The sequence below is a fragment of the Phoca vitulina genome, unplaced genomic scaffold (genome assembly GCF_004348235.1).
Source record: "Phoca vitulina isolate PV1807 unplaced genomic scaffold, GSC_HSeal_1.0 scaffold20, whole genome shotgun sequence".
In the NCBI taxonomy this organism is placed as follows: Eukaryota; Metazoa; Chordata; class Mammalia; order Carnivora; family Phocidae; genus Phoca; species Phoca vitulina.
This window is the reverse complement of record NW_022589723.1, coordinates 25,571,432-25,583,813: the sequence shown is the minus strand read 5'-3', so window position 1 is coordinate 25,583,813 and position 12,382 is coordinate 25,571,432. Positions and strand designations below refer to the sequence as shown.

Below are 12,382 nucleotides of genomic sequence, written 5' to 3'. Positions count from 1 at the left end.
AGAACCACATTTTGGATTTTGATGACCTTTTTCCAGACTGACCCCAACACTTGCCAATTATGGAACTTCACGTACCTGGAATCCTCCTGGGTCTTACAGGGGCAGTTTAAGCCCCCTCCCCACTAGCTGTTGCAAGCCCCTCCTTTCTGCAAATCGGGGGCACATCTGGCCCGGTCGTGTCTTAACATCTAGAAGGAGTTCCTCCAGTGTTTTTTGGGAGCCCCTGTGGAGAGTGCACTGTGTTATCTGAGCCACTGTGTGGTGAAATTCATTGTCCCTAATTACACTCTGAACTTAGAGGTTGTGTCAGACACACTTAGTCATGTAATTCTGTGAGAAAGTCACAAACTATTTTTTAAAAAAATCATACCAGTTAAATACCACCCCAATTTGATACTCCGTAGGATCATCGAATGATTAACAGTAGGGCTCTTTGGGGGGCGGGGGAGGGTTGTCCATCGTGTGTGTTGAAATCCCAGCCCTGGCTTTTATTAGCTTGTGATTGCCAGCAAATTGCCTAAACTCTCAGTGCCTCTTTTGCTTTATCTGTAAGGTGGGGATTTTTGTACCTATCTCAAGGGGGGACTGTGATCTTGAATTCAGCAATCCGTCTAAGGCATGTAGCGCACTGCTGGAAACATCATACACACAGAATGTACCTGGTCTCCGATTACACTCTGCTCCATCTCCATCGGGCCCCTCTCCTGTGCGCCTAACGTACTCAACTCGGCTTCATTCTTAGTGGACTCTTGTCTGCGCATGTCCGTGCCCTCTCCCTGGCTCTGTGCGTCCAGATCTTGCTCCACCTCCACAACCACTGCCATTGGACGCCATGGTGGTGGTTGTCTGTTCTTGTCGCTGGCTCTCTTCTCTGTTTCCTGTATGGAAGCCTGCCTCCCCAGCCCCTGAGGGCAAGAACACTGGCTGGAATAAAGGAAACGACCTCATAGCAGTGAGAAGATCCCAGGCGCGAGCAGCCTTCGGGTTTGGAGGAGGAAGTCAGATGCAAGCTCAGTTTTGGACTAGAGGGTAGAGTCCTCTGGGACTGGGGACAGTCATGAGACGTTTGAGTCCTAGAGACGTTTAGTAGCCCTGGGACGGTCTCTGGATTGGGTTCACTGGAGCCGGGAGTCCACAGCAGAGAGCAGATGCCATTCTTATGAGGCCCCAGATAGTAATGTCTGTGTGAAGCTTCTGACTCATGCCTTTACTTCAAGGTCCTGGATAAGGATTAGCTCTGGGCTGGAAAATCTAGTCACAAGACTGTCACATTCAGATCCAAGGGGCCCAGATCATCAAGGTTACAATGACTCACTTTCAAGTGGTCTGGATTCTCAGTTGAGCTTATTCCCTATAAAACAGAGGATGGAGATAGAGGCATCTTTCTCCTCATTGGAAGACTTGACCTCTTTCTTTCCTTCATATTCTCGTCTAGCTGAATGCTCAAAATTGCCACCTTCTGGGCATATCAAAATATTCAGGATTGCAGCAACTGCAAAGATGGCTATTGTCTTGGGAGGTCAACCTCAAGTCAGCCAGCTTAAGTAGGATTGTAGTACTGTCCATATTCTTACCCCTAGGGGTACCATCCTTTGTGGATGTGTGACCCATGTTCGTCTGATGGTTTACCTCCACGTAGGAGTGAAATTCTCCCTGTTTTACAATCCCTTCTTAAACACCTTTTAGAGACACATAGCCATGGCCAGTCTCTTAGACCTCTCATATCCACAGTGTTTTGCAGATAGTAAGTATCATCTTGATATCCCTGAAGTGCACACATTTAAAGGGATCTGGAGTTCCTTGGAAGAGAAATTAAATTTATGTTCAAGGTAGCTTTAGTGTTGGATATTCTATTGTATTCTAATTCTTCTAAAATTTCAAACTGATCTGTAAGATCTAATTAATACTCATTTGGTGAGAACTCTATTTTCTTATTTATAAATCATAGTATGCTGTATTTAATAGCACTTTCTGATGTTGAGGCTTCACTAAATTCTACATTGTTGTGACTAGAAGAGACCAGTTTTGCATTGGGAGTCAAAGATTGACGCCGTGGGAAATTGCACTGAGCTCAGCGCTGGCCAAGTGGACAGGCCCGCGGCTTCATCTAAGTGAGAGCAGACTCTGGTGGAGTGGATACGTCAGGAGGCAAAAGCATCAGGCGGGCACTGGACTCATTGACTTTTAATGTCCTTTCCAACCTTTAGATTAAGATATTAGAGGTTTTCTAGTTCAATCCACTTAGTTTACAGATGGGAAAACTGAGGCCCAGAGAAATTTAGTGATTTGTCATGTAGTTTGCAAATAGTAGAGGCAGAACCTCAGCTTGGTCTTGCTAGTAATCTGTGTTGAAGGTAGAACAGGGAGCCTTCACCCTGAGCCTTTTCTCGCTGTCCTGTCTGCATGTTTTGCCTTACACTTCTGTTGAGCCAGTGCTTTTGGTAGCCTTCTGTCGTAACTCCTGCACTGTTCTGGTCTAGAGCCCGGAGGAATCCAGTTGCTGCTTCCCAGCCACCTCAGGAGACATCTAAGGTTGACCCATAGCTGAATTCAGGATAATTTCGATGGTCGAGGTGTATTCCTATTTGCCAAAATGAATTTTCCCACAACCTCAAGGCTTTATCTACTCCTCACTCACTATGTTAATTCCTCTTACATCACACCAAACTATCTCCTGTCTTCCCTAGGAAGGCAGGATAGCCTTGTGTTTAAGGAACAGACTTGGTAGGCTGCACACTTGAGTTCAAGCCTCAGCGCTTGTCACTAAGTGCGTACTTTATGGTGACATTTCCTTGTCTAAAAAAATCAGAATAATAATAATACTAGTAGCTATCGCTTAACATCGTGAGGCAGAAATGAGAAGGTCCATGTGTCTAGCCCCTGGTGCACATTCAGTAAATGTCATCTGTTACTACTTGGAGCTAAGGAGACCCATGTCAGTTGGCAGGTCACTCAGGTCACATTTGCCCCTCTGTGTGTTCACACTAAGGTGAAAAGGTGTGCTGTTAAAAGCTTAGGCCTGAAGAGTCTGCCAAGTTATTCTTGGAAATTAAAAAGGTTTGATAAAATTAAAATATAAAAAAATAAAAACAAGTTTGGGGACTTAAAAAGAAACTGTATGATGAGCAGGCCCTGTCCAGCTCCACCTTCTGCGTTGCAAAGATCATCAGATTTGTTCTCAAATACAATCGACGTCAACAGAGGAGATGGACGTCCATTTCCTTTTTCACTCTAGGGCTTTCCTTTGGCCGTACAACCTCCACAGCTTTGTCCTTGCCTCTGAGCATTGCAACACATGCTAGATCCTGCACTTCTGAACAGAGAACGTAACTCACTAGGGACCCTCTTGCTTTGAACATACTCAAGAGTTTTTCTCAAGGGTTTCAGATTTCCCAAACCCATGACAACAGCAAAGCCCTAATTGCAAGAGGACTGTCTACTGCAGGCAGATCTCTTCTGCTGACTTGGTCATGGTTTTCTGGCTTTCGAGATCCCTCCTCTGTTGTCTTTTAGACGTTTTCTCTCTTCACACTGATTTGCTCGGGAGGAGAGTTTGTGTGGGCCTCCTCCTTGGCCCCACAAAGGCTCAGCTGTGTGGTGGTGGGAATGCTGATGTGGGCCGTGCTCTTTCTTCTGAGTTGGAGATGTTCATGATTTGAAATGCATCATAAGCAATTCCAGCTTTATTTATGTGGCTTTCTCTGCTTGAGCCCAGTTTCCTTTTGGGTACCCAGTACGCAGGTAGTAAGAGATGATTTCATATTGAGTATTTGGTGAAGGAGCAGGTTACCTACCACTCAGAAAGCAGGTTTGTAGAAGGACATGCTGAGGAAGGTGAATGAAGTGAGATTTTTTTTTTTTTAAGATTTTATTTATTTGGCAGAGAGAGACACAGCGAGAGAGGGAACACAAGCAGGGGGAGTGGGAAGGGAAAAGCAGGCTTCCCACCGAGCAGGGAGCCCGATGTGGGGTTCGATCCCAGGACCCTGGGATCATGACCTGAGCCGAAGGCAGACGCTTAACGACTGAGCCACCCAGGCGCCCCTGAAGTGAGAATTTTGATGTATCTCCCACTCTTTATGAATTTCCATCATTTTAATACAGTGATTCTTCATTGGTTGGATTGCCCAGAAAGAGAGAGTACAGGGGCCTTTGATGCTTTATCCTTGCAAATAATTTCTCTTCCCTGCCCCACCCTCGCACCAAAAAAAAGTTTATGAGAACAATGTGTTTGCAAAGGCCCTCAATCAGTATAAACTTAATTTGTTAATAACTGGCATGCTTCCTTGTTTCTCATGAAAAGAACTGTATGTGAAGATTTACTGGTTTTGTTGTTTTGCTTTATTTTATTAACTATACTAAAAAGACCTGGTTGTTTTTTCAAAATCTAATTTCAAACCCGTGCGTAAGTGTTAAAATCATAAAAGTCAGTAGAGCCTTTAGAAAGAAAGTAGACCAGGGGCGCCTGGGTGGCTCAGTTGTTAAGCATCTGCCTTCAGCTCAGGTCATGATCCCAGGGTCCTGGGATCGAACCCCACATCGGGCTCCCTGCTCTGCAGGAAGCCTGCTTCTCCCTCTCCCACTCCCCCTGCTTGTGTTCCCTCTCTTGCTGTGTCTCTCTCTGTCAAATAAATAAAATCTTTAAAAAAAAAAAAGAAAGAAAGAAAGTAGACCAGAGGCAAGCTTAATGAACAAGTTGTCACGAAGATTAATTTCTAGCTATCTATTTGCACACTAGAGTTTCACAGCTCCCCTTTGAACCTTGGTCTGCCTGAGAGAAAGTTCCACGTTTCCATCTGATGTTACTCTTCCTTTCTAGAAACAAGCCAATGACCTTGTGAGCACCCTGATGAAATGTACACCTCACTACATCCGCTGCATAAAACCAAACGAAACCAAGAAGCCCAGAGACTGGGAGGAAAGCAGGTATGGGCAAGATGGCAGACCGGGGGGCGGGTGAGCCCCGCACATGTTCCCTCTGTTCAAGATGGGCTACCCAATGCCAAGGCAGAAGCAGTTTAAATTGCTTTCAGATGTGTTTCATGTCCTTGTGTCTTAACTTTTTCATGGCGAACGGGGCCTTTTTTTTCCCCCTCCTCGTCTTTTCCTAAAATGTTAGCAGTGCCATTCAGTTCAGAATTAGCAATTTATAATGTTGATCTTGGCTAGTCTGGGGACAGACGGGGGGAAAAAGAAAGCCTTAATACTGCAGAGTCAGGATGGTTTTAAAATTAGTTTGAGGCCCTGTGTAGACATTCTTAGTCCACTTAGCTCCCCACAGGATGGGGCCTAGCATGCTCTCAGCTCAGGGTTCAGAGTCAAGGTCTAAAGAGCTGGTTATAAAGCAATCTGTCATTTACTGCTGCTCTTGGGGATGCTGGGGGCATGTGCTAGGTTCGGTACCTGCCTCTGAGGACTGACTGTGTTCATGAGCAGAGTGATGACTCCCTCTGGGAGGGCACAAGCCCCAGGGAGGTGTGTGATGTATGGCATGCAGCGAGCCCTCTCCCCTCTGACCCCTGAGGAATCCTGGGCCCCCATTCCTCCTACAGCAGGCATTTGGGGATGTGGGCTCTGCAGGCTAGAACGGAGGTGTTGAGTGGGAAAATGTTACAGATGACTAGAAAATACAGTTTTATCCAATGGGGGAGGGGATCCAGACCCACACTCCTAAGAGGCCTGACCCCACCATCCATGGGCACACAGGAAGCAGAACTGAGGCAAGGTGTTACGGTGACTGGATAGGAGGGAGGAGCCCGCCATTGTCACCAGACAGTCAGGTCCCTGGACAGGAGCATACAGAATTACTACCTTTTTTCTTTTCTCTCTTGGAGAAAAGTAGATAGACTTAGGTATCCAGTGATGTATCAAGGTTGAGCTCCACAATGGCAAGACCAGGGGGAGAGTCATGGCTGCTAGCCTCCCCGCTCTGAGAGTCGTGGGTAGGTCCGTTCCCATCCTGCCGGTGAGAGCCTTTCTAAGCATGGCAGGCAGACAAGACCTGGTCCGTTATAAGAGGGACAAGATGAGTGGTGAGAAAGTGCCCAGGCCCCAGCATTCACTGTCAGTCCTTGTTTGCGTTTTCCCGCTTCATGTGCAGCCCGAGTCTGTTTTCTCCCCTCACGCGGCTGCGGGATATAGCAGTCTTCCGTTTCATCAGTCTGCGATATTCTGAGGAATCTCGTCCATAGAGGCATGCTCCTCAGGCGTCCTTTCTATTGAACGGCTGACCCTGATTCCTCTTAAACATGGTCGGGTAACGATATGGAGGCTCTGATGAGGGACCCTCTCCCCCAGCTGACCAGTCCAGCTTCCGATGGCTCTTGTATTATTAGCAGGCTCTACAGTCTTTCTCTATGTCGGTGTGACCCTGATCCAACATCTCTGATCTGCTCTACGAATTGACTTTTCCATCTGACAGCTCCTGTGTTCGTTCCCAGCAGTCGTCCCGTTTCGCTGCAATCTCCACTCCCACTGCAGTTCCTCTGAAGGAACTGGATGTGGAATCTGACCATCCCCCTTCTTGGTCTTCCCCTGGATGTACTTAATTTGCCTTCTGCTTTTTTGAAACGTGTCACTCAGTTTCTCCTTTGAGGCTAAGAGGGTAGCAGCACTGTCACCTCTTCCCACCTGAAGATAGAAAATGTCTATTGTTTGTTTGGTTGGTTGGTTATTTATTTATTTTGCCTTCCTACACTAGTTCTCAAGCTTGTGGATGCACCAGAGAATCCCTTAGAGGGCTTGTGAAAACTCAGGTTGCTGGGCCCCGCTTCCAGAGATTCTGATTCGGTGGGCCTAAGTGGGGCCCAGGAATGTGCATTTTTTAAAATATTTATTGGCGAGAGAGCGCGCGAGCATGAGTGGGGGGAGGGGCAGAGGGACAAGCAGACTCCCTGCTGAGCAAGGAGCCCAACGCAGGGCTCTATCCCAGGACCCTGAGATCATGACTTGAGCCAAAAGCAGACGCTTGGGGGCGCCTGGGTGGCTCAGTCATTAAGCGTCTGCCTTCGGCTCAGGTCATGATCCCAGGGTCCTGGGATCGAGCCCCACATCAGGCTCCCTGCTCAGCGGGAAGCCTGCTTCTCCCTCTCCCACTCCCCCGCTTGTGTTCCCTCTCTCGCTATGTCTCTCTCTGTCAAATAAATAAATAAAAATCTTTAAAAAAAAAAAAAAAAAGCAGACACTTGACTGAGCCACCCAGGCACCCCAGGAACGTGCATTTTTAAGAAGCTCCTAGGTGATTCTAGTGGGGATGGTCTGGGCCTCATACTTTGAGAACAATTGATCTAGAGCGAAGGACTGGCCTGGTATTTGGAAGGACTGTATTGTGGTGCTGGCCTGTCACTTAAGTGGTTTGAGTGAGACATTTCATCTCCTCAGTCCTCAGTTTCTTCCTCATTAAACGAAGAGCGTTAGTTCAGAATGGGATTTCCTTCAGTCTGACAGAATGTCTGTTCCAGACCTGGGTGAGCTGTCGGCCTGCCTCTGCTCGTCTCTGTGTCACTCCCACATTCCCCCGTCCCACGTTCACATGCATGCGCGCCGCATTACATCCTGTGCACATATACACACACCACAGAAGGGGGGTGATATAGGCAACCTCAGATTACGGGATCTTGGAAGCAGAGGTAGTGCTAAGGGGTGCTTTAGGCCACCTGTCACCCTACTTCAAATCCCATCCAGCTTCCCTTCCTTGGCCCTTTCCAATAAACATCATCTTAAATGAAAACATCTCCCTCCCCCTACACATGGCAACACCTCCCCAGCACACTCTCCCTTACCCCGTATAGACTGCTCTGCTCCAAGTCCCTCTAATATAGAAATTTTGTGATGGCTACTGGTCGAACGTTTCCCAGCCCTGATGCTATCTCCTCATAAAATCCAAACTGATTCATTGAAATATCAAAAAATGGAGAAATTAAAACAGAGATACATTTATTCAATAAATCCCCATAGAATCCCCCACAGTGGTGTTTTCCTTTATTTATTCATTTATTTTTAAAAAATCACATCACTTAATTGAATTGCAGTAAGGAACTTCTTAAGATCCATTAGTATAAACAGGTGTTAAAAAGTCTAAGGTATTTGTTGGTCAAGTGTTGATTTATATTACATATAGGATTGCTTCCTGGGATGCGCCCCTCCCTCCCCCCCATCCCAGTTCAGGTTTATTGTGTGACAGATGGTTTCACTTCTTCTGAGTGTGGAGAGTTAGGGGCTGTGAAAGGGCACTGTGCTTCACTGGCGGGGATTACACGGTCAATTGAAGTTCTCGGTGGACAGGGTTACTCATTCCACAAGTTTATGGGGTGTGGTTTATTTTTCTTTTCCTGTTGAAAATGTGTTTTTGTTTGGCTCTGGCAAACTTGCCTGCCGTGGGTTCTGAATTGCTGTTCTAGCAGAGTTCTCAGGCCTTGACCTACTTGCATTAACAGCCAAGGAAAGTCTTGAAGAAGCCTTACCCCGAGGGAATCACTGGGCATTACCAGCCTGGTTGGTGTTTACTGAGGAGGGGATAGTGCTCCAATGAATGACCCCAGTGATATGCAAAAGTCAACTTGGATCCTTTGATTACGTGAAATGCTAAACAATACAGAATTTGCTAAACCGATCGTCCTGTGGAAGAAAATTTCTATTAGACAGGTTCCTGGTGATGGAAGTTACAGTGAATGAAACAGTGTTTTAACATGAGGCATATTCTTTCCTATGGGATTTATGGAAATGGGACATTTTGACTTGAATCAGTGGGTGATGCATTCCCTGCCTCAAAAGCTTGGGATAAAGCCAGTATTTACAAAAAATACTTAAAGCAAGCAAATACCTGGGGCACCTGGGTGGCTCAATTGGTTAAGTGTCCAACTCTTGGTTTCGGCTCAGTTCATGATCTCCAGGTCTCGGGAAGGGATGAGGCATTTTCACCAGTGCACCCTCCTACCTCCCCCCGACCAGGTCTGCTGAGCCAGAATCCGCAAGGGGTGGGGCAGGGGACATTTGCTCTGATAACGAAAATCCCGTGGGAGAACCCAATCTAGTAGGACCTGCATCCATTTTCCAAAACACCCTGGCACTTGTTTACTATCATGAAAACCAACTAAAACTATGATTTACATATGTTATTAGAGCATTTTTAATTTAGGTATTTGAAGTTAATTAATTTATATGCCCTTTCTTAGGTTGCATGTAAAAAGCTTAGATGTATAATCTTCTTAGGCCTAGAGTCACTATTAAATTTAGGTTGAGAACAAAAACAGCTCTAGTGTCATTTAATTCCAAAGTTAAAAGTCCTTTCCTTTAGTCTTTTGGAAAACGGATACTTTTGTTCATAATCTCAATGACAGGCATATGGCTTTTTGTTTTACTGTTTTTTGAAATAGATGTGTAAAGTCTTCTGTAATTGCTGTATTTCACAGCAAAATATTTTTTAAATGAATATTATATAACCTGAGGGTCAGCTCAGACTCTGAACACTATAAATTATAGTTTGCTTGTATTTCTGGTTGGGGGGGGGGAAGGGCAGAGGGAGAGGGAGAGAGAGAATCCCAAGCAGGTTCCATACCCAGCAAGGAGCCCAGTGTGGGGCTTGGTCTCAAAACCCTGAGATCGTGACCCAAGCCAAAATCAAGAGTCAGATGCTTAACCAACTGAGCCCCCCAGGCACCACTATAGTCTTTGTGTGTGTGTGTGTGTGTGTGTGTGTGTGTGTGTGTGTGTGTGTAATTCAACTGAGTACATTTAAAGATCAGATTGGCTTTTACTCAATGATTCATGAATTGGGCAGCATCCCATCTAGTCTGTTTGCATAAAATGGAGCTCCTAAATTATAGTCTTTTTAATGTGTCCCTGCTGCTTGTAATTGGGGGTTTGCGGGGATAGTGGCTAGGAGAGCCAGGCGAAAGAATTAACCAATAATATCCTGGCTCACTTTTCTCCTTTACAGGGTGAAGCATCAAGTAGAATACTTGGGTCTGAAAGAAAATATCCGAGTGAGAAGAGCTGGTTACGCTTATCGGCGCATCTTCCAAAAATTCCTACAGAGGTAAGAAACTGGTGACTGTGGATTTTTTTTTTTTTTTTGCTTTAAACAGGTTTATTGAGATATAATTTATTTACCATAGCAGTCACTCCTTTAAAGTATACAATTTTTGGCTTTTTAATATATTCATAGCCTTGTGCATCCATCACCACAATTAGTTTGAGGACATTTTCATCACCCAAAAAGAAACCACACTTCCCTAGTCACTGACCCCCAATTCTCCCCTCACCTCCTGCCCTAGGCACACACTTCTTTCTGTCTCTATAGGAAGAATTTCAAGATATTGCCGTTTTTCTGGGCATTGTGTAGAAATAGAATCTCACAGTATGTGTCCTTTGGAACTGGCTTCTTTCAGTTAGCGTAATGATTTTACGGGTCACCCACACTGTGGTGTGTATCTGCTGCACTTCATTCCTACCCACTGCCCAGTAATATTCGCTTGCACCAATATTGCAATATTGTATTACATTTTACTTGTTCATCAGCTAGCTGATGGCCATCAGTTGTTTCCACTTTTTGGCTGTGATGGATAACAGAGAATGCTGCTATCAACATCCACATACACATTTTTGTGTGGCCATATGTTTTTATTCTCTTAGGTGCTTACCTAACAATAGAATTACTGGGTCCTCTGGTAACTTTTGTTTCACCTTTTTGATGAATTGCGAGATTGGTTTCCAGCATGGCTGTACCATTTTATATCCCCACCATCAGTGTTTGAAGGTTTCAGTTTATCTGCGTCCTTGCCAACATCTGCTAGTATCTGACTTTGATAATACCCATCCTGTTGGCTACGAAGTGGTATCTCGTTGTGGTTTTGATTTCATGTCCCTGATGGGAAATGATGTTATGCATATTTCATGTGCTTATTGGCCATTAGGGAAATGTCTGTTCAGCTCCTTTGACCATTTTTAAATTGAGCTATTTGTCCTTTTTTATTAAGTTGTAACAGAATTCTTTTTACCATTTTTTATTGTAGAATAAATCAGTAGCCACAAGTATTTGGTCTGCTTAGTGTAACACTTAAGTTCGGGAATTCATGATAATTGTGACACAGGAAGGTTTAACTTGACTGACCAAATAGTAGTATGAAGATGATTTCAGGAAAATATTTAACCTACTTAAGAAAATAAGCTTAAAATATTTAACCTCAAAATTTTTGTAGAGCCCATGTATAAACTTAAACTGATTTTCACGTTTCCATTAAAGTGCATTTGGCAGGCCCTGTACTTAAATCGCTCTTATTTCGTGCTACTTGTTTTTGAAAAGGATAGAATTTAATGTCCTTAAAATATGACATGGTTTTAACTTCTCTTAACAATTCTAAGTTAATGGGATCCCGCTGTATTTTCTACGTCTGTTTACTCTTATTTAAGAGAGAAGGAAGCCATATTTAGCATTTTAATCAGAAAATAATTATGTCTTCCGGGTATAGATAGAGGAACAGGATGTAAGAATTTTTTTTTTAATTCGAATTTTATGTGACGAAGAGGTAGCAGGCTGAAGAAGAGCTTCGTTACGGTTTTTGAAATAGAGTAATTCTAATAAAGTAGTGTTTCCTTGAGGACTGTCCTTGTTTCTTGTGTCCTGAGATTGGAATGGCTGGCCTACCGGTCACCAGTGTGGGTTGTCATTGATGTGGAAGGTCGAGACAGGCCTAACAAAAGGGTAGATCGTTCCATTCAATAAAGTCCAGTTGACTGTCTCCACACAGTCAAGATTCCTGTTAATTTGAGAGGCAGACTAGACTAGGCATAAAATCCACACTCATGGCTCTCTGAATTGATTAAAGGGCCCACTCCACCTACAGTGGAAGCAGAACTGTATGGCAAGAAGTATTTAGGCGGTTGAGAAAACAAATCTGTCAAGATCTTGAATGACTATAGCAGCAAACATTTGCCAGTGAACAACTGAGATGTTAATTATGAAAGACTACTCTCCTTTAAACAGATTTATAACACTAGCTAGAATGGGATTTCTCAACCTCAGCTGTCAACATTTGGGGCTGGATGAGTCTTCGTTGTGGGGGGCCATCCTGTGCGTGATGGGATGCTACCCTCTCTCCCTCCTGGGATACACTCAACCAGAAGTGTATCCAGATATTACTTAATGTCCCCTGCTAGGGGGTGGGGGTAAAGCCAGTTGAGAACCATGACTTAGGTAATCATTAAAGTTTTTGCAAAACTGCATGTCTTTGACAAATACCCTTTTTTTAATTAAGAGAAAAAAATTAAATACAGAAAATAGTGAATGAAAAGTATTTCCTCCATCTTTCCCTAACTCAGAAGGGCCTGCCCTCAATAATTCAAAAGCATTCATAATTTTATTCTCCCTCAGTAGTTTTTCCTG

General features: G+C 44.5%; 1 protein-coding gene across 1 annotated transcript in view; it reads left to right on the top strand.

The window, feature by feature from the left end:
* The window catches only part of MYO1E (myosin IE), a 191,147-nt gene that overhangs the window by 142,242 nt on the left and 36,523 nt on the right, over positions 1 to 12,382 (top strand). The window contains exons 17-18 of the mRNA XM_032417903.1: positions 4,820 to 4,926; positions 9,938 to 10,036. Coding sequence (XP_032273794.1) covers positions 4,820 to 4,926; positions 9,938 to 10,036 — 206 coding nt within the window. The remainder of the gene's footprint in view (positions 1 to 4,819; positions 4,927 to 9,937; positions 10,037 to 12,382) is intronic.